Source organism: Betta splendens, chromosome 9, assembly GCF_900634795.4.
Source record: "Betta splendens chromosome 9, fBetSpl5.4, whole genome shotgun sequence".
Lineage (NCBI taxonomy): Eukaryota > Metazoa > Chordata > Actinopteri > Anabantiformes > Osphronemidae > Betta > Betta splendens.
In genome coordinates this window covers 2840769-2865373 of record NC_040889.2, presented here as the reverse complement: position 1 = coordinate 2865373, position 24605 = coordinate 2840769, and the positions used below count along the sequence as shown (strand labels likewise).

At 45.2% G+C, this 24605-nt stretch overlaps 2 protein-coding genes across 5 annotated transcripts in view; one reads left to right on the top strand and one right to left on the bottom strand.

The window, feature by feature from the left end:
- scaf11 (SR-related CTD-associated factor 11) overlaps positions 1 to 8069 on the top strand; it is a 9175-nt gene extending 1106 nt beyond the window's left edge. The window contains exons 2-15 of one of the 2 annotated variants that reach the window (XM_029160356.3): positions 686 to 731; positions 954 to 1099; positions 1399 to 1476; positions 1585 to 1661; positions 1785 to 1864; positions 1944 to 1981; positions 2164 to 2234; positions 2355 to 2465; positions 2693 to 2793; positions 4014 to 6188; positions 6334 to 6665; positions 6754 to 6921; positions 7012 to 7131; positions 7240 to 8069. In XM_029160356.3, the coding sequence (XP_029016189.1) occupies positions 713 to 731; positions 954 to 1099; positions 1399 to 1476; positions 1585 to 1661; positions 1785 to 1864; positions 1944 to 1981; positions 2164 to 2234; positions 2355 to 2465; positions 2693 to 2793; positions 4014 to 6188; positions 6334 to 6665; positions 6754 to 6921; positions 7012 to 7131; positions 7240 to 7335 (3612 nt within the window). In that variant the 5' untranslated portion in view covers positions 686 to 712 and the 3' untranslated portion in view covers positions 7336 to 8069. Of the gene's footprint in view, positions 1 to 685; positions 732 to 953; positions 1100 to 1392; positions 1477 to 1584; positions 1662 to 1784; positions 1865 to 1943; positions 1982 to 2163; positions 2235 to 2354; positions 2466 to 2692; positions 2794 to 4013; positions 6189 to 6333; positions 6666 to 6753; positions 6922 to 7011; positions 7132 to 7239 lie in introns of both variants that reach the window. The other variant, XM_029160355.3, reaches the window with a different exon arrangement.
- Positions 8070 to 8742: 673 nt separating this feature from the next.
- Positions 8743 to 16616, bottom strand: slc38a2 (solute carrier family 38 member 2). 3 transcript variants are annotated; one of them, XM_041072136.2, is made up of 16 exons: positions 16271 to 16615; positions 15039 to 15116; positions 14886 to 14958; positions 14683 to 14798; positions 13487 to 13560; positions 13312 to 13404; positions 12884 to 12959; positions 12251 to 12333; positions 12107 to 12165; positions 11894 to 11998; positions 11727 to 11806; positions 11532 to 11632; positions 10970 to 11097; positions 10739 to 10883; positions 10549 to 10646; positions 8743 to 10439 (listed from the first exon to the last, which is right to left on the bottom strand). In XM_041072136.2, exons 2-16 carry the CDS (start codon positions 15113 to 15115, stop codon positions 10290 to 10292), a joined length of 1458 nt encoding a protein of 485 aa, XP_040928070.1. In that variant the 5' UTR covers position 15116; positions 16271 to 16615; the 3' UTR covers positions 8743 to 10289. The 3 variants fall into 3 exon arrangements, with proteins under 3 accessions (XP_040928070.1, XP_040928069.1, XP_029016284.1); XM_041072135.2 differs by having other exon boundaries at positions 11894 to 12165; positions 16271 to 16616; XM_029160451.2 differs by having other exon boundaries at positions 11894 to 12165; positions 15063 to 15116.
- Between the last annotated feature and the right edge of the window lie 7989 nt (positions 16617 to 24605).

Below are 24605 nucleotides of genomic sequence, written 5' to 3'. Positions count from 1 at the left end.
CACACGTCATATAGTCAGATAAAGAGCATTTTAAAAAGCTAATAATTTAAAATCTACTTTTTTGCACTTACTTTGCATTCTCAGCCAGCTTCACAAGTGGCTTTTCTGACAGTCTTCTGGGAGTTACTACATAAGCTGCTATGCTTTTCCTCTCACTAAAGGGCCATACTCATCCCAAATAATGGGTTAAGATCAGATCAGGGCGAACGTGCCATCCTTCCAATCCATGAGCCCAACTCGGACCCAAATGTTGAATTTTGTTTGGAATGGATGTGCAGAACCACCCTGCCCTACATCATCACACACTAACAATATGCATATTGCATATTGGACCTGACTTATTTGTTTTTGGCGTAGAGTGATTCTGTTCTACCGATTGGTCTGTATCTGCAGTGTTTCTTTTGTGTGTGTTGATTGAGGGAATGCACGTGATAGCAGTATGCAAAAGACACTAAGGTTAAATTCAAGTGGTTTGAGCTTGGGAAAGAAGCTGAAAGACACAGCATACGTGTAACACTCTGTTGATTGGGGGTTGCATTTTTCTGTGACTTAAAAAAAGTGGATGCCCAAATATACTTGGTTTTTGTTTTTGGTAATATACTTGGACTGATTGCCGAAATATTTGCTATGCTTCTGTATTTTGTATCAACATTTCATGTGTGCCAATTCATTTACTGTGTTGTAGTGGAGAACACACAGCTTGAGACTGGACATGACTGGAGCTGGAAGTGGTGAGACTTCACAACACACAATATTTAAGCCCCATATTTTTCATAGTGTTGTGATCATGTGCTTAAGATTCCGATAAATACTCCATGAATGAAATGTCAAGTGATATGTTTCCATGGCATACATCGATGCGTCCTTAGACTCTTTCTGTTTTTTCCCCTTCCTTATCTTAGTGAACAGTGAGAATCTGGTCTGTAAACAATCCCGTGTCTATGTCTATTTAGGTGGCCAGGCACCACCTGACGGCATGGACCCTGAGGAGGCAGAAAGGTGTCCCATCTGTCTGTGTGTCCTGGCTGGAAGCGAGCTTGCCATGCCCGACAGCTGCTGCCACGTCTTCTGTCTCGGATGCCTCCTCACATGGGCAGAGGTGATCAGATCATTGTAAACTAATCAATAACTATTTATGGTTGAGCCAAGCCTGACAGTTGTGATGTGTTTTTACCAAAGTAAAATTGATTTTAAGTTGGGTGTAGGTTTGATTACTGTTTAAGTTGGGTGTAGGTTTTATTACTGTTTATTGGAACGAATCGACAAACTAAGAAACTGCAAATTTTCGCACGATTTATGAAAACATTTCTGTTCTGTCAAAGTTTTTATTGGAAGCAGTGCGTTCTTGGTGTTTTATAGGAATGTTAACAATGTTTGTTCTGTTCACTGAAGTTGCAGGTGGCGCCTTCATGCCCAGTGGACAGAAGACCCTTCACTAATGTTTACAGATGGGATGGGGATCTAAGTTGTGTGCAGGTTGGTGGTTTACAAAAACTGACATTATTTAACGTCAGTTAAATGTCAAAAATTCTCATTATTTAGTAGGTTCTGTCTGCTAACACTAACTTGTGTCATTGTTTTTAGGTTCCTGTAAAGAGGCGACCAACAAAACCTGAAAGTGAGAGTTGTTGCCGTAAGAAACCTGAAAAAGTCTGTCTCAAGTAAGTGTCAGGTTCTAAAAGATTGTTCTCAACCTAGTTTGCCACCAAAGGACATGATAGAATTGAAAATAGATTTTAGTATTTTCTTGGCATCTCTAAGATGTTCAGGTGTTCTGTCTTTAGAAAGAAGCCTGCAAAAAGAATAAGACGCCAAAAAGCTGAGATGACGCCAGATACCAAATCAAAAGGACTTGTGAGGAAATGTACGTTCGAAAACATTCTTTTATATAATATCTCAAATTTTGTAGCATTATCTAACAGCCTGTAAATATCTGTTTTTAGGTAATGAGGAGGATCCATCATCACTAACCAGAAAGAAGGTGAGTGTGTTTATTTGTGATCATGAAAAGCTTTTGTTGTTTCATACAAACTAGGCCATCTACAAACCTACTTATGAACCATGAATATTCAGAGCAGAGCAAATTTTTACCCAAAAGTGTCAAGTGTCATTTGTTTAATTGGTTTAAATCAGTTTTATGGTATTTGCTATGTTTTTCAACAGATGAGAGGAATCGAGTGCTGTGTGTGGTCACCGTCTTCCTGTGTCTCAATAACAGCCCCGACGCAGGATGGGTAAGTTGTGTTTTTATGAATTACAGTATACCAAATTCTTGCTTTGTGACCCTGTCAGGAATAGATAATGTTTTTGCTTTGAAACTTTAAAAACAATCGTTGTTCGTTGTCGTCCTGCAGTGTTTGGGTGACAGAGGACATAACATCAGATACTGCTCTCAAAGAATGTAAAGCCCAGATACAAGAATGTCCGTGGCGCTTTCTTGCTGCCCCTGCTGATGGCATCTTAAGGTAACAAAGCCCCAACTGACTACTAAATGTGTGAGCTCTATGCCTACAAAGCGTGTACTATTATACATTTATAGCTGACTACTGACATCACTTTATTTAATCCTGAATAGAACTTACAGACGCTTAGTCTTTTTCTCACACATTATGATTAGATTAGGTGCAAGGTCTGCTACTCAGAATTCAGGCGAACTCTTAATAGTGTTCTCGCCATGATGATGTTTTTACAGGCAGCATCGCAATCCTACAACTTGGAACCACAGCTCATTTTCATTTGGACACCTTTCATCTCCCTTCACCTCCAGCATACTGTTCGGCCCTGACCATTTTGGTGAGTCGATGATCCTCATGATTGTGTTAACTCTATGATGAAGGCAGGCATTAATGTTACTATATTCTAGTGACTAGAGTCTAGTCCAATTTATGGTTTCCACACTTACATGTCTATGACTGTATTTGTTTATTGTAGTTATAGGCATGCTTATCCTATCCTAATCTGTGGTATAGATTCCAATTAGGATTCAAGTCACTGTTCCTACAGTCTTAATTATTTGTTTCCATTACCAGATGTTAAACAAAATTAAATCATTAAAAGGTTAATTAGGCATTAAATAAAGATATGTGCCTGCTAAAGCTGTAGCATTAAAACCCTCTACTGCAGCGGTCCCCAACCTTTTTTATGCCATGGACTGGTTAAATGTCACAATATTTTAACGGACTGGTGTTTAATAAAATTTTATATTTTATTGACAAAAGATTGTAGCAATTAGAGGAAACTTATTTGGTCCTTATTTGCTTTTAGCTACTTCCACATCTACAACACGAGTAACGATCAAACTCCGTCCGATTACGGCTTGTAAAACTGTAAAGACTGTTTAGATCATGTACAGACGACAAAACATTGCCAAGGCATCGACCAAGTCAGCTAACTCGTTTTTCCCTGCTTCAAATATCTGCTGTAACTAAGAGCAATCGGTGTGGCCCATGTTTCAAGTAGGACTCCTGATATTGTGTGTTACATGCCGCTTTCTCTTTTATTTGTATTTGTAGGCTGTTCTTCTGTCTCCCTGGATCTTTTACGCTGTGCAAACACTTGTTTGCTAGCATGGTTTTTTTTTTTTTTTAGCAGTAATGTGTTACGTGTTACCGACCAGAGCAGCCCCTTAACGAAGGTAGCAGTTGTAAGACACGTGACCGAGACATGTGTCAAGACCAAGTCTTAGACAGATTTAACCAAGAGATTCCAGTAATTTTCCCAAATAAAACCGTTCAGAATTACACAAATAAAACAGACATAATGTGAGTTATTTTTCTTCTTTCGCGGTCCTGTGCCAATTGACTCACGTACCGGTCCGTGGCCTGGGGGTTGGGGATCACTGCTCTAGTGCACTAACTTGTTTTCTAAGCCAAACCTTTGATCCAACTGTATTCCATCTTTCACATGCCCTTGTAGCTTGTAACGCTAGCCATACACACTCTGTTGTATCTGAAAAAATGAGCAGCATTTTGGTAACTAATGAGCAGAACCACAACTAAAGGTTCTCCCCACAGTCTTTCAGGGTGTTGTCTGCGCTATCACATGCCCCAAAGGAGGGGAGAAGCGAGGTGGCCGAGCCTCAACCTCCAAAGTTCCTCCCAAAGAGGCCGAGTCTCTCCCAACCAGGCGATCTGGGCGAAATAGTAAAACCCAGGAGGAGACCCCTTTGTCTGATGCCTCTTCGCCGCCTCAGTCGAATTCATCAGATTGTGACTCGTCTGCCAAATTGGGCAGGACTTCTAAGATGCCAGCCAGAAGGAAAGGCAAGCAAGTAACAAACCGAAAAGCCAGTGGTAAGCGGAAAGCTACAGTGAGGAGAAAAAGCTCTCCTGAAGTTGTCAATAGCTCGTCGGCAAGTGAGGAAGAGGGTGGCGGAGGTGATGATGATGAGGAGGAAGAAATAACAACTGCACAGAATATAAGCAGTGATCAGCAACAGACTGATGATGAAGAGAGCCTCAATGCAGATCAAGACGACTTTGTTGATGAGCAAGATGGCGCAGACAGTCTGAATAATAATGTGGCACAGGACAACGTCAGTGACACCCAGGAACAATCTAATGAGCATGCAGAAGAAGACAAAACGGATGAAAGACATGAACTTCCTGGTCTTGCAGCTGCTAACAGTCCTGGTCCGTGGTCTGGAGGCAACCAGAGCAAAGGAGAGGAGCAAGACCCAGCCAGCCCTGTTTCTTCTAGCGGCAAGGACTCTGAACGAAACTCACCAGTACCCTCTGACTCTCAGAGTGCTCTTACAGAGAACCCAATGTCTCCACACTGTAATGATCAAACTGAGCAGGATGCTAACATTTGCATGGAGTTAGAGGAGGTAAATTATGAGTATTCTTATGGGGAAATGAAGGCTAAATTGTCTGAGAACTTGGCACAACCCAGTTCTCCCTCTGCTGGAAAGGTAGAAGAAAATGTAGCTGACCCAGACACAAAGAGTTCTGAGGGCACCCATGTAAAAGCACTTGGTTTACAGGAATCTTCAGCAGGGGAAGTAACAAAGGATAATGATCTATCTAAGGACGATAATGAAGTTATCCCCATGGATTGTAGTTCACCCACAAGCGAGCATGGTAGGAGTCCTATTTCGGAGCCACTAAATGACTGTGGTGATGCAGTTGCCACAGGACCCCCTCCCTCTGAACAGCTGCTTGCCAAGGATGAGAGTAGCAGCGCTCAAGAGGAGAGAGAAAAGAGCCAAGAAAGGAAGAATGGCAGGCAGCGGAGGTCTCGCTTCCACTCCCCTTCCTCCACTTGGTCCCCTAAGAGGGACTCAAAGCGAGATTCATCCAGACGCTCCAATTCACGGTCCAGAGAGCATGACAGCAGCCCACCATCGAGCCGCTCTTCACGGCCTCGCAGCAGAGAGCGAGGCAGGGCCCGGGACAATGATAGAGAGCATTCCAGGCGGGACCGTAGTCGTGAAAGGAGGAGATGGCGATCCAGAAGTCACTCCAGATCGAGGTCCCGCTCCCGGTCAAGGTCTCGTTCCAGAACAAGGTCCTACAGAAGAGGACCCAGCCCTGAACAGCGTTCTTCCAGAGAGCATTCTCCTCAGCGGAAGGAGCGTCGGGGTGGATGGAGGTCTGGCCAGGGTAGTGGGTTTGGTGGCGAGGGACGAAGGTATCATGGAGGCGCTGGCCGCTTTGAAAATGGTGAGCCTACTGATAATTCCCCTGACCGCCAGGGCTGGTCGGAGAATCCAGACTGGGTCACAGAAAAGACTTCTGGAGAATCTGAGGGCAGGAACAAAGACGTTAGCCTCAGTGGCAGCTCACGCTGGGAAGGTCATCGCAACAGTGGTGGGAGCTTGGCAGAGCCAAGGGGTCAGGGCGGCCGTGGCAGGGGGGCAGGGCGGGGCGGGGGTACCCGTAGCTTCTACAACCAGCAGGAGGAAACATCGGACAACCGCTGGCAGGCCAGAAACAACTTCTCAGGTACAAGCAACAATTCAGGGAATGACTCTTACAGCCGCTTTAATGAAAACCGAGGTGGGGGGCGGAGGAAAGAGTCGGAGCAGGGCGACTCTATGCTCGACCGGTCTGGGTGGTCCTCTGCGTCTAGCTGGGCCGTCAGGAGGACGCTGCCTGCCGATGTTCAAGACTACTATTCCAAGAGGGAGAGAGGAGGCCCAGGAGGCTGGAACCGACAGGAGGAGGAACAGCAGCCAGCAGCAGGAGGTTAGTCCTGTCTAGCCTACATAACTGACTGTCATCACAAGTCCCTCTTTTTGTCTTTTGTTTTTGGAGAGAATGATGATGATTTTTTTGTTTGTATTTAGATACAGTTTAAGTTAATTTCATGGTTTCTTTCTCTCCTCTCCAGATCCCCCTAAAAGCGAGCCTCAGCCCCAGGCAGTCCCAGGAAATGCTCCGGTTCCTGTCGTGAGCGTGATCCCCCCTCACCCCCCTCAGCTAAACGTTCTTCCCCATCACTACCCCATGCAGGGCCCTCGAGGAGCCCTGCCAGTCACTTTGCAGCCGGCAGCCCCATACGCCATGCCTCCTCAGGTTCCTGTGCACCTTCACTCGGCTGTGCCACTGTTTCAGATACCTGCTGTCGGTGCTCAGGGTCTGCCGCCCCCTCCCCCACCACCTCCACCCATGCAGCAAGGCAGCCAGACAGTAGCAGGTCAGGCTGAAGGCCACACCACTCAGGTACAGTAAACAAGCATGTTGAAATACCAACCCAATCAAACAATAATAAGCCTGAAACAGTTTCTAATGAACCTTATTCTTCTCCTAGATGGGAACGAACATTGTGAGCTATGGGAAACCCGGCCTTCCCACTCTTACCAAAGCTGGCATTGCTGCAGTGACCCAGGGCCAGCCAGCACCATGTCAGGCGCTTCCATCCTCTACAACTCAACCTGGCCACAACAAGGCTCAGGCTGACAGCTCCAAAAAAGAAAAGGTGATTTGCCACATTCTTGCCTATCTGTCACTCAAACCTTGTTGGAGTTGGATTTTTTTTCCAAAAATGAAATATCTTTATCTGCTGTAGAAACAACAGATCCAAGAGAAAGCTATAAATGAAGTGAAAACAGCCATCAAACCTTTTTACCAAAAGAAGGAAATCACCAAGGAGGAGTACAAGGAAATTGTGCGCAAAGCAGTAGAGAAGGTAAAACCTTGTAGAGCCAGCCAAAACAGTTTTCACAGATCCATGATGTAATGTTTTATGTACTTCATGGGCCATTAACCTAATCGATTGTCTGACCCATCCGCTTAGGTATGTCACAGCAAAAGTGGTGAGGTGAACTCAAGCAAGGTGGCCAACCTGGTGAAGGCCTACGTGGACAAATACAAACATGCCCGCAAGAAATGAACCCGCGCCCCGCTGTGGGCGGGGGGGCCATACCCTCATAGACCCATTCAGCTGCTCAAGTGCAATTTCCTCTCGCTGGACTCCAGCCTCCCCACATGAAAAACGATGGAGAGCTGACATTTTTGTTTTTTTTTGATATCTCTACCTTTTTATTGAATAATTTTTTTTCTATAGATTTTCATATTTTGTTAGAAAACGAATGACACAATCAGAAATTGTAATGCAAGAGCCCTTTATTTTGCATAGCTCATGTGACTACTGTAAAGAGCGCAGGGTAGTGTTGAATGGTCGATATTCAAGATGTAATGCTCAGTGAATGAAACGTCGGCACACAGTGGAGTCTCTCCCAGAGTATCGGCTTGTACCACGACTTTTCTCTTCGATGGCGTCCTGATTGCATAGCTTAATAATTAAGTATTGTCAATGTTTTTTAAATATTATATTTCAGATGAACGCCTAGTTTAAAGAAAAAAAACTGTGCATTGCCTTTATTATTCTCTGTGGGCCCCAGTGATGGGCTAGGATCTGACAAGTCAAATTGTATTCAGGGCCCTGATTGGTTGAGGAGACCCAGTGTGGGACGGCCAATCAGCAGTGAGTGTGAAATGTGAGGCGCAGATCAGATGAAATAAAACCTCATCGCCTGCTTGAATGTGTAATAAATGTTAACGTGTGAACATGAATTGTGTATAAAGCATCCAGAGAGTAGTTAAAATAAATAGCTGCTTCCTGAAGTGCTTTGTGTTTGTCGGATGCCTTTTGTGTAGGTAGCAAAAGCTAGTTTGTTTTTAACAGCTTGTGTATATATAGAGCTGGAGCGAAAAGTAATTCTTCAAGGTTATGTCCAGCTATTTTGCCAAAAAACAAGTTGACAGTGAATAAATCAGGCAGTGCTCTGGGAAATAACAACCAACCTGGGTGCGTGGTTAGTTGGTGTATTTGCTCCAGCTGTGTTGATGCATCTGGTCACCGCGAGGGGGCAGCAGTGTCTAGGGAACAAATGGTTTGTCCTTGAAACGTTTCAAACAGGCCACGTTCAGTCTGTCTATCTTCACTTGTCAGAGATGGGGAGTGACTGTTGAAACAGTTTGCATTTATAAATTATGGCAAAAATCTAAAAAGGTTTTTACTCACAATCAGTTCTGTGTACTGTAGCAATGCTATACAGATAATAACTTTTTTATATACATTACAAGAGGAAAAACTTACTTATTGTGAAATGTTTGGCGGTTGCCTCCTGGTGGTGTTAGTTGAGTTTATTAATTTTGACAAAGTCAAAGACTTGTGCCAAACGCAGTAAATATTGTAAATATTGTATATATTGTTAAAAAAGGAAAACAAATCATTTGTCTTCTAAAATACTCAGTTCAGACATCATATGTTTCAAAGAATACCCAGATCCAACACTTTAGGTTATCTCGTTTTAATTGGACATTAATTACAACATTTACATAGTGTTTCATTGAAACAAGTGGGTAACACTGGTGGGCAAAGCCCTCTTTGCTCCTGAGGTTAAGAGTTGCCTGATGTACTCTAACCATGACAGGTGAAAGTAACAGTTCGTAGGGGGGAGGGGGAGAAAGCAAAACTGCTGCCACGCAGCAACCTCGACGTGTAAAACCGCTTCTACAGAATCAGCAGTGGGACAATAATTCAGTCAGTACTAAAGGAGATGAGCAGTGATCTCAGAGCAAACTCACCAACTCTGTGGTTTTAATTTGCTCTCTCGATCCACTGCTGTACTGTTAAAAAAAAAGGAAATCAAACCAGAACATATGTACAGTGAACTCAACATATATATATATACACATATGTACACATAGACTATAATATAAATATAGTAAAAGTGATAACATTACATCAACTCACGGTCTTCCATAAATAGACAATATCAGTGTGTGATGAGTTAGGATAGTGTTGGAAGCACAGCGCGTCTGAAGATGACAGTGTCATGGCTCCGTGGGGGAACGAGTCCCCCACCATCGAGCTCTGGCTCTGTGCAGTCGCACATCCAAACACTTTGTGTACTGTGAGAGAAGCTCTCTGATGACACTTGGTTGTTCACGGCAACGAATACATGTAGTCTTTGCAAGTTTTCCAGGTAGTACAACCACCGCATGTGGTCAAATTCATAGTATTCTTCCGGTTAGAAAAACGCCCCGTGTTTGTAGCAAGGCGGGGGTCATCAAGCAGTAGTGTGGATGCTGTGCCAACATCTTCAGCAGGTTATCAAGAGTAAATACAGTTTTGGTAAGAGATTCTCTGCAGCTCCCAGTGTTGAAAACGCAGGATCTGTTTGACTTACACTTTTAGATGTCACAAGAAAAGCAGACGACAAGAAGCAATTTACAAAAAAAAAACCTTGGTGCGAGTATTGAATGAGCCGCGTAGTCTGTGAAAACCGACAAGTGTGCTGAACAGTAAGTGCTTTTTGATTCAAAAACACACTTAAAATACATTTTTGGGTACGTTAAAAAAAATCTGGAAGGAACTTAATCTTCCTTGAGGAGAAGTTTTTCAAGTCTCGAGCCTCTCGTCGGTCAGAGATTTGCACGCTTTGCTCAGGAGGGTTTGTTGTCGCTCGGCGCTGAGGTAGCAGCCACACTCAAAACACTGAAACCGTACCTGAGTGTAAGCTGCGTTCTGATCCCTAAAGACTAGCTCATCTCTGCTCTGAGGCACCTTCAAATATTTGTTTTCAGCTGTACCATGACTACAAAAAACCCCACAAACAAAGTAAAAATAAGCAAAAACTATTTACAATAAAAAAGGAGAAGAAGCAAGTAAAATGCCATCTTGTGGCCTATAAAAGCGTACTGTACAGTGTTCGGATACATTCTCTGGGAATGGCATGGTCCGTTGCTCGGCCCCCGGCGTGAGTCCTCGCGTTTTCATCTTCTCATACAACAGGTGTCCGGATCTTCCGCTCAGTCACAGTTGCCTGAGGCAGCGCTCTAGTGCCCGTGAGCCGGCGTGGTCGTGGCGTTGACTGCCGGGTGGCCGACGAGCGCCGGTCCGCTCTGGGAATTGTGGATCCAGTCCAGGATGATGAGCAACGTGCTGCCGATCATGACCACGAAGCCCAGAATTAGGAAGAGAGTGGCCTGGGGGTTGAAGCAAGCAAAGACAAGGGATTACAAAATGTGAATGTGCTTTTGTGATTTTGATATTTTCTTTAAAAGTCTAAGATCTAAGCAGGTGTTAAAGCCTCACCCCAATCTTCTGAATAGACTTCATGGACTCCTTCTTGACCAGTTTGATGTAGAAAGCTGAAGGCAGGATGAAGATGAGCATAGCAGCAGCAGAGGCTCCTGTGGACAGAAAGTGGACATTTAGGAATTATTTATATAATATTATTAACTGGTTGCTCCTTAAGGCCGTGCTGGAAGTCTTGAAAGCTCACCGATGATGCCAAAGATGTCCTTGATGTTGGGGGTGAAGATGACCAGCATGTTGGTGCAGCCCAGCAGGCTCACAGTGATGATGGTGTGGCGGAGCCAGCTGAACTCCTTGGAGGCGCAGAAGAGGTGGTTGACGGATGTGCGGATCTGTAATAAGACAGATGGAGAAGAGGTTACATCTCATGCGGTTGTCCTGAGACCCGAGGCCAGCTTGTGGGGGGGGCTTCACTCACGGGGAAGAGCACCACAGGGATGGTGAGCGTGACGGCGGTCAGCACGGCTAGGCGGACGATCAGCAGGACCACGTCGAGCTGGCGGTAGACCTTGGAGTAGGTGTGCAGCAGCTCAGACTCCACTCCAGCTGTGGGGGAGAGGAAGGGGAAGGGGATTAGTGGAACAACGTCTCCGACGCTTGGATCGTTTATGCCAATGTTCTGGCAGGACATCAAACCATTAAACACACCTAGTGATTAGTCACTCTGACTCACTCCCAGCTCTGTTACCATGGCTGACTGTTTTTTTTGCTCACTGTTGTATAACCAGTGTAACATTCCAGGAAAGTGTGTGTATATTCACCCAGGTGTTCCTGCCACGGCAAACAGGAACACAGCCGTGTTGGCACAGAGCGAAGTTGGGCGGGTGGGCGTTCCCCCCCGGCCTTGAGTCCTGTCCTGCTTCTTCCCTCCCCTCTAAAACCCAAGGCGCTGACCGCTTGTAACCCAGCGCCTCTACTGTACGATCAGCCTGGCATGTGTGCATGGGAGAGGGGTGCCAATAAACACATGTCACACTCACAGTTAAAGGTGAGGTATCCGAAGAGGGCGGCCAGCAGGTACATGATGAACATGGACAGGAAGGACACGTTGGCAACGTTCTGCATCTTCTTGCGGGACCGGCTGCGTTGAGAAGAGGGAGCGTTGCATTTACACACCCAGATCACGTGGTTTGGGGCAAACGGGGTAAAATTGATGAAGAAGAACAAACACTCACTCTTTGAGCTCCTCATACATGGGCAGGATGGCCGGGTGGCACACGAAGGCGAAGGTCAGGATGGGAACGGCGTAGACCGTCTGAGCCAAAAGAAAAACAACATGAGCTTCTGTTGGATTTGCCACAAATATCAAACGTCCATGTGTTCGCGCGTTGCAAAGCTTCACCTGCGAGTTGAAGACAAAGTATTGTGGCGTGCACTGGTCCGAGGCCTTGGTTATGTTTGCCTCCACTAACATATTGCACGTGATCTGGAACTTCTTGATGATCACCTGGAGGAAAAGACAACAACATTCAGGATCCGGCAGATATTCTGTTTCTTCATTCCAGGCGTTTCCTGGAAGGAAAGGAAGACGAGGAAGCAGGGCGCTGACACTCACCACAATCACGAAGAACACCATGCAGAGCAGGGACAGGCCGCTTGTGTAACCAAGGTAACCTGCGGGACGAGGGAACGACACATGAGCTACTGCTTCTCCGTTTCTATGAGAGACCACGGAATCCTGAGCGAACGCTCAGCTTACCCAAGTTCTTGAGCAGTGAGAGGGGCAGGATGATGGCGAGGGTCACAAGCAGCATCAGGTAGTCTCCGTTAGTGTACCATTCACTGAAACATACACGATAGCGTTTATCAAATTGTGTTCCAACACAAAACAAGCTCATCTATGCAGAAACGTTGCTTTAATGTGTTTGAGCTGCAGCTTCTGCACCACCCAGGACTGTGCCTCTCACAGAAATAGACTCAACAAAGCAGCGCCGAGGAGCCCGTCCCCATCAATTTTTTAAAACTCGGGACAGAGGTCGTGGTGAGCTCATCCCCTGCGCTCTCGTCTCGATGCGGCACTGGCTGCTATAAAGGGATCTTTGAAGGGGACGTGTGGAGGCTGAGGACTGCTTGTCCCTCCACAGACCTGCCTACTACCCCCCCCCCCATCTGATCTAATCCAGCAGAAGGACAAAGCCGCCGTTTCACCTTCTCCGACACGCTGCACTTGACAAACAACAAGCAGCCATTTTGCTTGATGTGCCACTTCACCCTAGGCGTCTCTACCAGCTGTTCATGCTTCTTTCTTTATTTTGGTATGTATTTATTCACTTTATTTATTTATATTCTGCTACATCGCAATACAATTACAAGATTTTATCAGGTCACTTACTCATCGCTGGATCCCAGAAATGCTTTGATGACGGTGGGTAATTCATATTTGATGATGTAGAGGTAGGTTGACATGGCTGTAAGAATAATTAAAAAACTGCTGGTTAGTGCCTGGTCTTCAAAAGGAAGCAAAGACTTGACCATGTAGGAAACTTGGCTGTTTAAATGGTGATGTGTAATAAATTGTTAGGGGTCAATGTGTTCCATGAGAAAAAAAAATGTTACACATGCTTGTGGGATGACTCAAGTTTATACTGGATGGTTACTCTACATTCCAAAACACAAGCCTGATCCTAAACGTCAAGATTTGTTTCTCCTCCCTCAAAAATGCTTCAAAGCTTTGTGGAACTAAACTGGTGGTGGATAAATATAGAAAAAAGAGGAAGCTGATGGTTACATAATGGTTAAAAATAATCTTTCTTTGCTGACCTCCGATGTTCTGCATCGTGATGGAGCAGGAAGCGGCAAGTTTGCCAGGAATCCCAAAGGCCTTGTAGCCGAGCTGCTCGTACACACGCGCACCTTGAAAAGAGAATTACAACTTAGAACACAACAAAACTCCATTGGCTGCATGCAGATCGCACACCTCAGCCCAGGAACTCACCTCCTTCATTGGCCGTCTTCAGCAGCAAGTGGACAGAATACAAGGAGAAGATGGCGACTGCCACAAGGAGCATCCTGCAAACAGAGAACAGAGGTCTTCTGTTAATTCAGACCTGTGGTGTGGATCTGAACCGTGATGGCCTTCTGAGACCAAAGACCTTGAACGCAGCATCGAGTTTTTCTGTACAGGATCCTCCTGGGACGCTGCACAGCCAGCAGCAGCAGAGTGTGTGTGTGTGTGTGTGTGTGTGTGTGTGTGTGTGTGTGTGTGTGTGTGTGTGTGTGTGTGTGTGTGTGTGTGTGTGTGTCCATCCGTTGGTATTAATAGTACAGGTGAAATTAATCTCAGGGCGATTTGGTTCATGGGTCTCTGATTCAGATGACCTTTCATGGCGAGTCAGTGGGTTTAAGTTCTGTCTCAGCTCTGCCCGCTACGTCGGTGTTGGGACGCTTTTGCGATCTGCTTCCCGTGGATTTGTTCACCTTCATTCATTATCTGCCGTGAGCGTACACGAGCTCCTCATTGACGTAACCCTCGCTCAGTTGGAACAGGATTAGCTCGTCTAAGCTGCTTCACCCGCCACTCCCTGCATTTGTAAACGGATGTTCTTTACAGCAGCACCCACTCCATGCAGATTTTTTTTTTTAAATCAGGTACTTTTTCATATAGAAAAGCACTTTCTTGGCTGCGGAGTGCGTCAGGTTCAATGTCAGCGACAGTAATCTGCTTAGGGATCAGCTGCCTGCGTAGTAGTCAAGTCTTTGGCCTCGATGGAGACTCTGAGACAGAGGCAGGTCTACAACCCCCCCGAAATACGAACAGTGTTATCTACAGTAAACATGACAGTCCGTACTTAAACATCAGTGGCGAGGAGCCAGCTCTAAACTTTCGACCCTTGTGTAATCTGCAGCTCAGGGTCGAGCGTCACAGAAAACACGCACACCCACACAACACTGGCAGGAAATCTCACCCTGAAGGGCTACAGGACAACATGACCCCAGACCTTGATGCAGCAGACAACATCGCACCTGCCTACGATCGCTGCCATCCACTATGCAGCATTAAACAGAAGCGTGCATGCCTGCGTCAGGCGGTGGTTTGCCTCTAATTAGAACCTCGCCCTGTTTCTTGTACATACTTCTCAACTATTTCTGACGGATGTCGCAAATGATCGCTACGGCAGAACAGAAACTTACACAAACAATGCGATGCCAGTGTTGGCCATGGCGTAGGACAGACCCAGGATGCCGCTGCCCATGATGGCGTTCCCCAGGTTGAAGACGGACATGCCGAATGAGGCGCTGCCCTGGTGCTGGGAGGAGAGTAAAAAGGATGAGCATTGAGGGATCTCTGAAGAACGATGCATCACCCAAAGGCCTGAGATGACTGAAGCGCTTACATATTCTGCCTCATACTTCTTCTTGCCCAGGTTCTGCTCATGGAGGAACATCTGGCTCTCTGGATCCTCAAAGCTAAAAAATGAAAAGAGATGATGATCAAACAGATAAAGGGATGGAACATCTGGCTTCAAAAAAACAGCATCTTAATTGACCTCCTGCTTTGCAGTCGGACTGACCTGTCCAGCGGGACCTTCTTGGTGTCAATCATTTCACTCATTTCAGTGGTCATGCTGCGAACAAAAAAACAAAACGCGACAATCTTTAACAACAATTTTCACACACCTTCACTTTGCGCCGTGTCCCCTCGCCGTCGTATTTATTTATGCGCGTTCACGTTGCCCAATAATAATAACAATAATCAGTGACGCCGCCGCAGCGTCACGTGACACTAGAGACGGAAGGCGTAGAATAAGGGGAAGGGGGGGGGGGGGGTACTTTTCCACTGCACCGGCAGTGGAAAAATACCAGAGCGCCGTCCTCTACTAAACGACATCATCCTTCCTCAAGATGATGAGAGGAAAAAAAAAACAAAGCTTACGCATTTCCTTTCATTTTAGTGAGATTAAACAAATAGATGAGATGTCCACTAAATCATTATGGAGGTGACACGTCATTTTCATATCTTTATATAGTTTACCTGTCCCGGTGGACGATTCCACTATTTATTAATTGGAGCTCTCGCAGTTTTGACAGCCCCCCGTGTTTGACTTGGCATCTCTTATAAAAACCCTATTATAAAGACTTTGTCTTGACTGAATCGTGCGCACTTGTAGATCCACATAGAGCTGAAAAGGCGTAACCCAAGATCCATTATTTCCATGGCCGGCTCCGATGGAAACAATGGCACGTGTTGTCCGTGTATGGGCATGGCCCTCGGTTTTGCGCAGCGATTCTGACTCACCCTGACTCGGTTTGGATTAAATACGCGTACAGATTACCCACCCAGTTAAACATTCATCCATTTATTCATTCATCCATTTGGACTTTTATCTCTCGAGTTTGTTCATCGGCCCAAACTGCTGCATCACAGTGACACTGCTTCATCTTTTATTTACTCGAACCGGGGCTGACCTGGTTCGAAACGACGCCTCTGGCTCCTACGATGGAACATTTCTGGGTTTTCAGATCACAGTCACACATTTGATGTGACAGGAAATAGTCTCGATACTGATGTATGAACCTATTTCAAAGCCGGCTTCTGGTTTTAGTTCAATCAATAAAGTACAAACAGATCTTTATATCACATATCTAACCTTTAAAAACGTTAAATATCTTAGAATTAACCAGAAATTTGAATATTAAAACGTAAAACAAACACTCTGCCTGCCTACATCCGGTTATATGGCCCGAGACAGTAAATGATGAAACAAGCCGGCGGTCTTACCTTCTGAAGAGGTGCAAGGAAGCGTGTTAAATCCTCTCGGTGAAATTAGAAACAGCAAAAACGCGGGTGATTTCTTCTTCACAAAACCCTTGACTGTACTTCTATTCAATCGGCACAGAATAAATATTAATGGATCGGCGTGTCCCCCAGAGAGGATAGGATGGGATGCAGATCTCTAGATAAAACAGTTCAAGTAATAAATATTAAGAATTGATGTTGTCAGAACAAACTAATCGACTCAAACAGACAAAAAATAAACACCTACAAATAATAACTAGCGAAAGCAAATTCCCAGAGATGTGGAGCGCTCGATAAGAAAACCCTGCTCTGATGGAGGAGGGGTGAGGCTCTCCCTTTTATAAATCAACGTTGCATCAGCCAGCACCAGAGGAGAGAAGCGGAGTGGGCGTGGCCTGTGGGCGCTGCGTGACGCGTGACGTTCTGTGTACAAACAACGTTGACCCAGAGCGGAGCTGACCACAGGAATCCTCCCGCAGCAGGTTAACATCAGGTGGACTGTCGGGAATATAAGTGTTTAGGTGGTGGTCAAACCTGCACCAGAGGAAGAGAATGTTCCCCTTATAATATCTGCGTTAAATATGAATCAGACTCGTTTCTGGTTGGTTTCATTTGTTTATAGAAAAAAAAAAACAGAAGGAGGCATCCACCTGCCCAGCTAAACCTCAAAGAACCGCACTCATCACACGGGCCGGGCATGTGTGTAGGGCTCAGAGTGTAGGGCACGGCTTCAAAGCAAGACCTCCCCATCTGAAGGAGATTACGCACCAGCGCAGTCAGGTGACGGCGTTCACACAGTTGGCTTTGCTCATCAGGTCAGATGTGTGTGTGTTGGGGAATTAAAGTATTAACTACCTTCCTTATCTTCATGCCTTACGTTTAAATCTGTATTTCCTGATCATGGTAATGATTCAATAAACTTCCTTTCTCTGATGAGGCAACATTAGAATGTAAACAAATCCGTGCATATCTTGTGTTGTTTCCTTCACTTTCCTTATTAAAGATGCATAAACATTCAGTTGCAGCAGAGCCCAAATAGAGTAGCGTGTCCATGCAAAGCCCCCAGTGTCCACTCGTTCTCCAAGAAGTGAATGATTCTCACGGGGTGCATGCACAAGTGAAAGGATTATTCTTCTTCATTCCCTGTTCCTCATAATCTCGGCCCTGCAACACACACTGCATATTCTGCTGCCCGGCGTTTGTGTGTATGAGCCTTTGTTTGAGGCTTTGCCTTGACCCAGTAGGTCTAAGAGGGATCAGGCAAGTGGAGCTGGGGCAAGCGGTGCTGGACAGGACCCGGTCTAAACACCGGCACCCCACCGGCACACGCACATAGAGCAAAATGTACTTATTAACGACTATGACGTGTTTGAATGAACATCTATTAGCACTTCTGGATAGTAAAAAAACTCTGATGCATACCTGATCTATTTGCAGGGCCACAACAATGACACCGAGCAATTTCACAAGGGCGTGTGAAAGTGTGTGTCAAGGCTGCCTCGTCAAAGTACAGCCAGTAAAAATTTACCAGTACACACCTATCCAGAAAGAACATGAAGCCTACAGTGGATGTACTGTAGCTGTAGGCGGATCATAACCGAGCTTGTCACAAAAAGGAAAACGTTCTGTTACATTGTCGAAAAAGAAACCACAGGTTTCTGAAGAAACAGGAAGGAGATGCTGTAAGACGAGGCCTCTGCTTTGTCTGGGGGTTCTCTCTGCTCTGTGATCAATATTTACTTGTGTCAAACCCCAGCTGGTTGAACTTGATGAGTAACCTGTTTATCATGTAGCTGTTAGGATTGGGAATACATGCAGTATTCACCGGTCGTCTTCATATAGGAGCCACCAGTGTTTTCTGGGTGTGACCTCGACCTACAATTGTTGCACCCGATCACCCCCGGAGCTAATCGCCTCCCCGGCAGCCGCCCATGTCTTGCGTAAGCCCACTTTCCCCCCGTGGTCGAACGAAGACCACCCGGGGGGCACTGCACGTAGCTGGGCCCGTCTCCCACCAAGCTCCCCTCATGTCCGGATCGCTAACACGACCGCTCCCCACCTGCCCCCTCGCCCCCACAGCCTACACTTATTATGTTTTCATTTCCACTGACTTTAGACTGGGGATTTTCTTGCTCCTCAAACCCACTCACCCCATCCCTACTGCGTGGGTTCTCAGAACAGTCAACCTCTGAGGAGGATCTTTATTACTATATAGATGGAAGACCCTTTTTTTGGTCCAAGGAGGATTTCTTGTGATCGGCTATGCTTTATTAGGAAAATAAAGGTCACTGGGTTTTTCCCTGCTGGTCTTAGGTGTGGACAATAAAGGGGGGTCAAATGGTTGAAGGGTTAGAAGGTTTATCCACCACTAACAGAGAAGAGTACGGGATACGGTAGAATAGAGGCGCTGCAGGAGTCGGAGCAGCCTCTTGGATCCTCACAAGCAGCCGGGAAAGAAGTGATGTACGTTTGTTCCTGGAAATCAGGGTCAGAGGAGAGTTCACCAACCTTGTCGAAGTCTGTGGAGCACCAAAATGACCGATACTTCAGCTTGCATTCCGTCTTAATGCACATGTCCGAGCGTATGTGTGGGTCCTCCTGTGATGAGAGGCCGCTGGGTGTGTGAACGCGGCCGCCATTTGACGCTGGCGACACAAAAGAACGCCGGTGTCCATCAGACTGAAAGGAAAACACGTCGCCAGAGAGGAAGTCAGTTATTTTTTTGGAAACCTCGTCGTGTTGGGGGGGGGGTCAGGGCTGATCCCGAGCGGACATGAGGCCTGTGACAGGGCGGGGGGGGGGTCACAATGTAAACACTTCCGAGCTAAGCGCGACCTCCTAACACAGTGGGAAAACTCCCAGGGCCCTCAACCGTCGCTGGAGTTCAACCATGAAGCCAATTTCTGCATCGTGTCTGCTCCCATGAGGATGTGTTCACTGAAAAGGCCACTTCCTCATATTTCGTTTTTATACCTTCATGGCAAAGGTATTTCAGTTAAACCCAGAAGTGCTGCAAATGACAGCCATCGTCAACGTCAAGATCAGTGCAAAGAATGTCTTGTCTCCTGCTACTGGCATCTTTATACCAAATGATTCCTTTCAATTTCTAGATGTACCAGAGCATACCTTGATTCTGGAGCATTACTTCAGTAATCCTCTTAGTGGTGGGAAAGTGGTTTAATGGGCGCATTCTTTATGACCAGGGCACAAATGGAGGGGGGGGTGATCGCGTTAGCCCCAGGAACCCCAGAGGGGAGGGGGAGGCCCGTTCTTCTCGCTCTCCCTAAAACTTTCCACCCAGGACGGGCCTTGGTCGGCCCTTGTGAACCCACTGACTCACCCCGTCGTGACACCGGCGGCTAAGTGGACGTGGGAGACACGGAAACGAACAGACGCCTACAGAGGGAGGAGGAACGTGTCAGAGGTCACACGGGCGCCATGGCACCTATCGAACGCATCGCTCCGATTACAGATTGCTGCAGAATCTTCAGACAGGGACCCCAGTGCGTGTTACAACATTAGAAGTAGCTATTGTCGAGTGAGCGGTGTGAACAAATACGGCTGGGTCCTGCTTTGCTTATGGTTTGAATATACGACCTTAAGCCTGTTTGTGCTTACCTCTTTGTTGAAAGGTGAGGTGACAAAGCAGTCGGTCTTGCCTGTGCAAGTGTCATAATCCTTCAACTTTGAAGGACATCCACTTCATTTGTTTAGCTTGGACTCTACTGTGCACATTTTTACAGTATATTATTTTGAGACTTTCAAACAAGGTGGATACATGTCAGTTTTGCTTTTTTATTGAACTCAAACTCTTTCTCAACATTCTGTAAAACAATACTGAAAGAATCACTCAGTGTCCAACTGTTTCTTCCCCTTAAAACAACTGTTGACATTTTTCACTTAGCCGTTTAAGGAACAGAAGCTCGGTCGGTACTTGATAACCCAAGTTCCTCTATATCTGCTTTGTCCCCATATGGTATCGTGCCTTTCACACAGGAAGCTGAGCCGAAATGCCTACGCTGTGACGGCTTCCTGTCTGCAGTCAGAGGTGAGGAGGACGTGGACAGTGTCGGGAAAAGGCGTCCCCATGCAGCTGTCCTGCAGGGGAGGCTTGTATGGGCGGCCTACATGTAGAGTGCCATGTAAGAATAGAAAGGATGGCGTTTGGCAAGAGCTGCCTAACGTGGCTAGAAATAGGACCAGATATCACGTCCCCCTCCCTCAGCTCACTCCGTTTTAAAAATATTACCAAAGCCTTTCAGGTAGAGCTGATGAAATTATATGTGTGTATTAAGTGTTGATGATTCAATGGTAACCATTAGAAAACTGGTTTGAATAAATATTGTGTAATATATACAGCAAAATATCTAATAATACAAAAGACAAGATAGCAAAAAAGGAGAGCATCCAAAGCACTCAAACCTTTGCACATACAACAAAGGTTCAAAGCATCTACACAATACCAGAAAATATGCAGCAGCTCCACTGAGACTTGTTGCACCAGCCGATCTAGTTCTAATAGCTAATGAAAAAAATTAGACTCAGTCACAAAATATTTCAGCCAGCTGGTATTTAAAGAACGTTAGCTAGTATTAATTATTGTTTGTTTCAACGTACCCCCCCCCCCTTTCCAGATGGTAAAACTAAAAACTATTAATGTTTTTTTATTGCCTCCATTACTCTCAATCAGCTCAGTTAACGGGGGACAGGGTGAACCGGCCAGCAAGCCCCCCTGCGGTCCACCGGTTTCAGATCACCTCGTCTCCTGCCAGCTCTGTGTATCTACCGGCTTTCTCAGGTCAAAGGTCACGCCATGAGATATAAACTACACGGCAATTGCAGGTCTTACCTTACTGAGAGTTAATACTGTGAGGAAATGTGAGCTGTTCTATTCAACTATCTCTTAGTTGGAGGTAAAGTTGAAACAGAACAGAAACATAGAGAACAAAAAAAGTGCTACACTAACATTTTCTTGTACGCAAGAATAAACTGAAAATTTAAGGCAAAGTGCGATTTGGAAACAAAGGGCTTTGCCTGCTCACTCATGCTTTGTCATCATGCCTTGCTTGTGTAATCCTAGATTTCAGCAAGTCATGTTTGTTGTTAATGGGAGGATGAAACACCTGAGGCCGACCTCACAGACCTCGCCAGACCGGAGAGGAGGCTTTTCAAAATAAAGGTATGATAGTTCTGACACTTTCTCATTTGTTCTTTCATTTGTGGCCTTGTTTCCCGTTGTTTACGTCACTGTAAAATATAAAGCGGGCCAAGGTGTGGAGACATGGAATGAGACGGCAGGTGCAGTGAGTAATGGGGGGGGGCAACCAGATGCTGAGGAGACGTTTATGTAATACACAGGCAAGCTCCTGGAATTTGAAGCGTAGTCATCAAAAACCTGGAGCCACCTGCCACAGCGCATCCATCACCATCTCCTGTCTGTGAGCGCCGTGGGAGGACAACTGGTCCACTAGGATCCATCCAATTAAAAAGTTCACTTTTGCTTTTTTTACTTATAATCCATTCCTGCGGGCCTCTGCCGAAGCAGGACCGCGGATCTTGCAGACGTCGGCAGCGGTTGAACCTTGCTGTTCTTGTCGCTTTATTAGAAATGCTCACTGTACTGCGCCACAAACGCGACCTTCCGGTAGCCTGCAGGCACAAATACCCAGGCTCAGGGGGGTTTATACATACCTTTGTATATATAACTGCATTTACAGAACAAGTGAGATCCAAGAAAGAATGGGATTTTTATAAACGATTAGCTTTTGGGCCAAGCATTTCAACCCCTTTGACTACTTGGTCTCAAATTCTTCTCAAGTGCGGATTTAGTTCAATAAATAACTACTCATAATGAATGTAAAGTGTCGAGGAAAAGCCAATAGTGTCCATCTGGTATCGCAGGTCATCTTGCTCAGTCACTGCTCCTGAAATTTTTGATTTGCGGGTTTTTTATTAGTAATGTTATAATTAAAAATGTCCAAACTTCTAAATATTAAATGCATATTGCAACAACTGTAATGCACCTGCATTAGAGCCTTGTGGCATCAAGAATTGGAGAACAATCTAACAACCTCTTTTTCATTGTTGTTGTAGCCATAATAAACACAATTTACGACTTACAGGGGAGGAGCGGTGCTTTGTTGCAATTTAAATATTCACAGCGCCTCTGACGGTTGGTTATATGACACTGGGTGAACTGTGCACACTATTACACAATGTACGGTGACAAAGAAAGGCAAATGAGGAGGCCGAGCTGTACAATAGTTTTTTTTTTACAACTTATAGTAATTTGCGTACACTCCTTTTTACAAATGGGTGTTTGCCAGCATGGTGACGCACAGGTGATGTAGTACATTTGGACCAATTGGTAAGTGGAGCCCCACAGAGCATTGATTCTTCTGATTTATTGTGGATTTCCTTTAGTTTTTTTTTGGTGTAAATCATTACACCATTATATTTTGAAAAAAGCTGACTAAACAAAAAGTCTAAGTCTGATAAATAGACTTGAGCATCACTTGGTTCTGAATTAAACAAACGTGGGAGTTAATAAAATCTAGCTTCAAAATACCAAATTATGTTCAGAAGGTTCCTTAATAAAGTATCATCACAGACAGAGTTGCTCTGTGGATTTATATTTATAAATTCCACACTGACCTTGTCTGACTATGTCGACATGATAACTTACAGATTTCCCGCTGGCTGCAACAGTCTTTGTCATGAAAGCAACACAACTAAGCCTTTTTAAATGACTGTACATTTTGGAATTTTCAAAGATATTGCTTGTGCAAATAACAGGCTTTATGATTGTCTCTGTTCTCTGGCTACTACAGGTAATCTACAGCAACGTCTGGACAAGCCTTGGAGTCACATACAGTGGTATTAGTGTATTATGTCTTTTGCAATTTTGCCCTTATTGACAGAAAACACAAGGAGAGGAAGACAAAGCAGGTGCAACCTGTAACAAAAAGCCCACAGCTGGAAGTGAAACAGAGGCGTTGGAGCGGTGTACTGTGACCTTGTGGTTACCATAGTAACCTAGCTCCTTTAATTCATTTCAAGACATATGTAAGGCTAGAATGAGTTCAGAAAAGACAGAGGGAAAGTTTTAAAGTGAAACAAGGTTGACACCCGTTCTGCCTTAATTGATATAACTTTGAAATTAGGATTTCATTACCTCATCTATTTTCTCCATAATTTGAACTATTAAGCATTATTTATTACACATTTAATTACTGTAAGTGAAAAAAGATTGAGAGAAAAAAAGAGAAAAAAAAGAGAAAAGAAGGGTAAATGTTGAAATAGATGTGTCATGGGGGTCTCGCCACACTATGCACACTTGTTTGCTCACTATGTCTCACATGGACACCCAAAGTTTTTGTTGTGGACGTCTGCATTCACAAACATAGCCAACGTTATAGGGTTTTCCTGGAAAAGATGTTCTTTGACTGGAACAAGGAGGCAAAGCATCTGGAGCTGAGAGCTTTGAAGGTACAGTTGAAAAAAAGGAAAAAAGGAAAAAAAATCTTTCCCCCGATCCTCTGCGATTTAATTAATTATTAATTATTTTTAAAAAATACATTTTAAGAAACATCTTATCCATTTTTCAAGTTTTATAAAATACAAAGACTCGCTCACCGCTAGCTGAAAAATGATTCTCCTATCTTCGAATCCTTAGGAGACTTATCTGTTTCTGTCCCAAGCTTCTAGCACAGGTGATACATCTGAGGAATGAGCTTCTGCAGTGTTACTGTCTGACATGTATCACACACTGAGATGTCCTCAGACAGCATGGTGGCACCCTCGCACCAGAACGTGGTTTCTCTCACTGTTTTGACATCTTCGCCACCGCTTTCCTGTATTATAGCGCGAAAAACAGCCACGCGGCCAACTCTGATCTCTGAACCTGGAGTGAGCCTGGGCGGCAGCCACGCGCCTGGTGGGAGCCAAGCTAGACACAGGCCACACTAAAACACAAATCAAATAGATGGCATCATAACCTGAATACTGAAAAATATGTGACTGTGTACGGAGAGAAAAGATGATCCCAGAGGTCACAGGGTCAGATGACCACACCCGCCCTGAGAAGAGCCGTCAGCCACCAAACGTGATTGTGGTCTTACGTAATCCCCTGCCAGGACACGAGTCCAGCACACACTCACACACTCAACATGGTTCAAATTGTAAACCCAGGTCTCTTTGTGTTTTTTTGGAGAGTTATCAAGGCGCTTTTGACTCCGCTCTCCATTTTCTCCATCATCGAGGCCCTCCAGGAGGAGATGGACAGCATGGCTGGAGAGAAAGTAATCTGCTGCCGCTG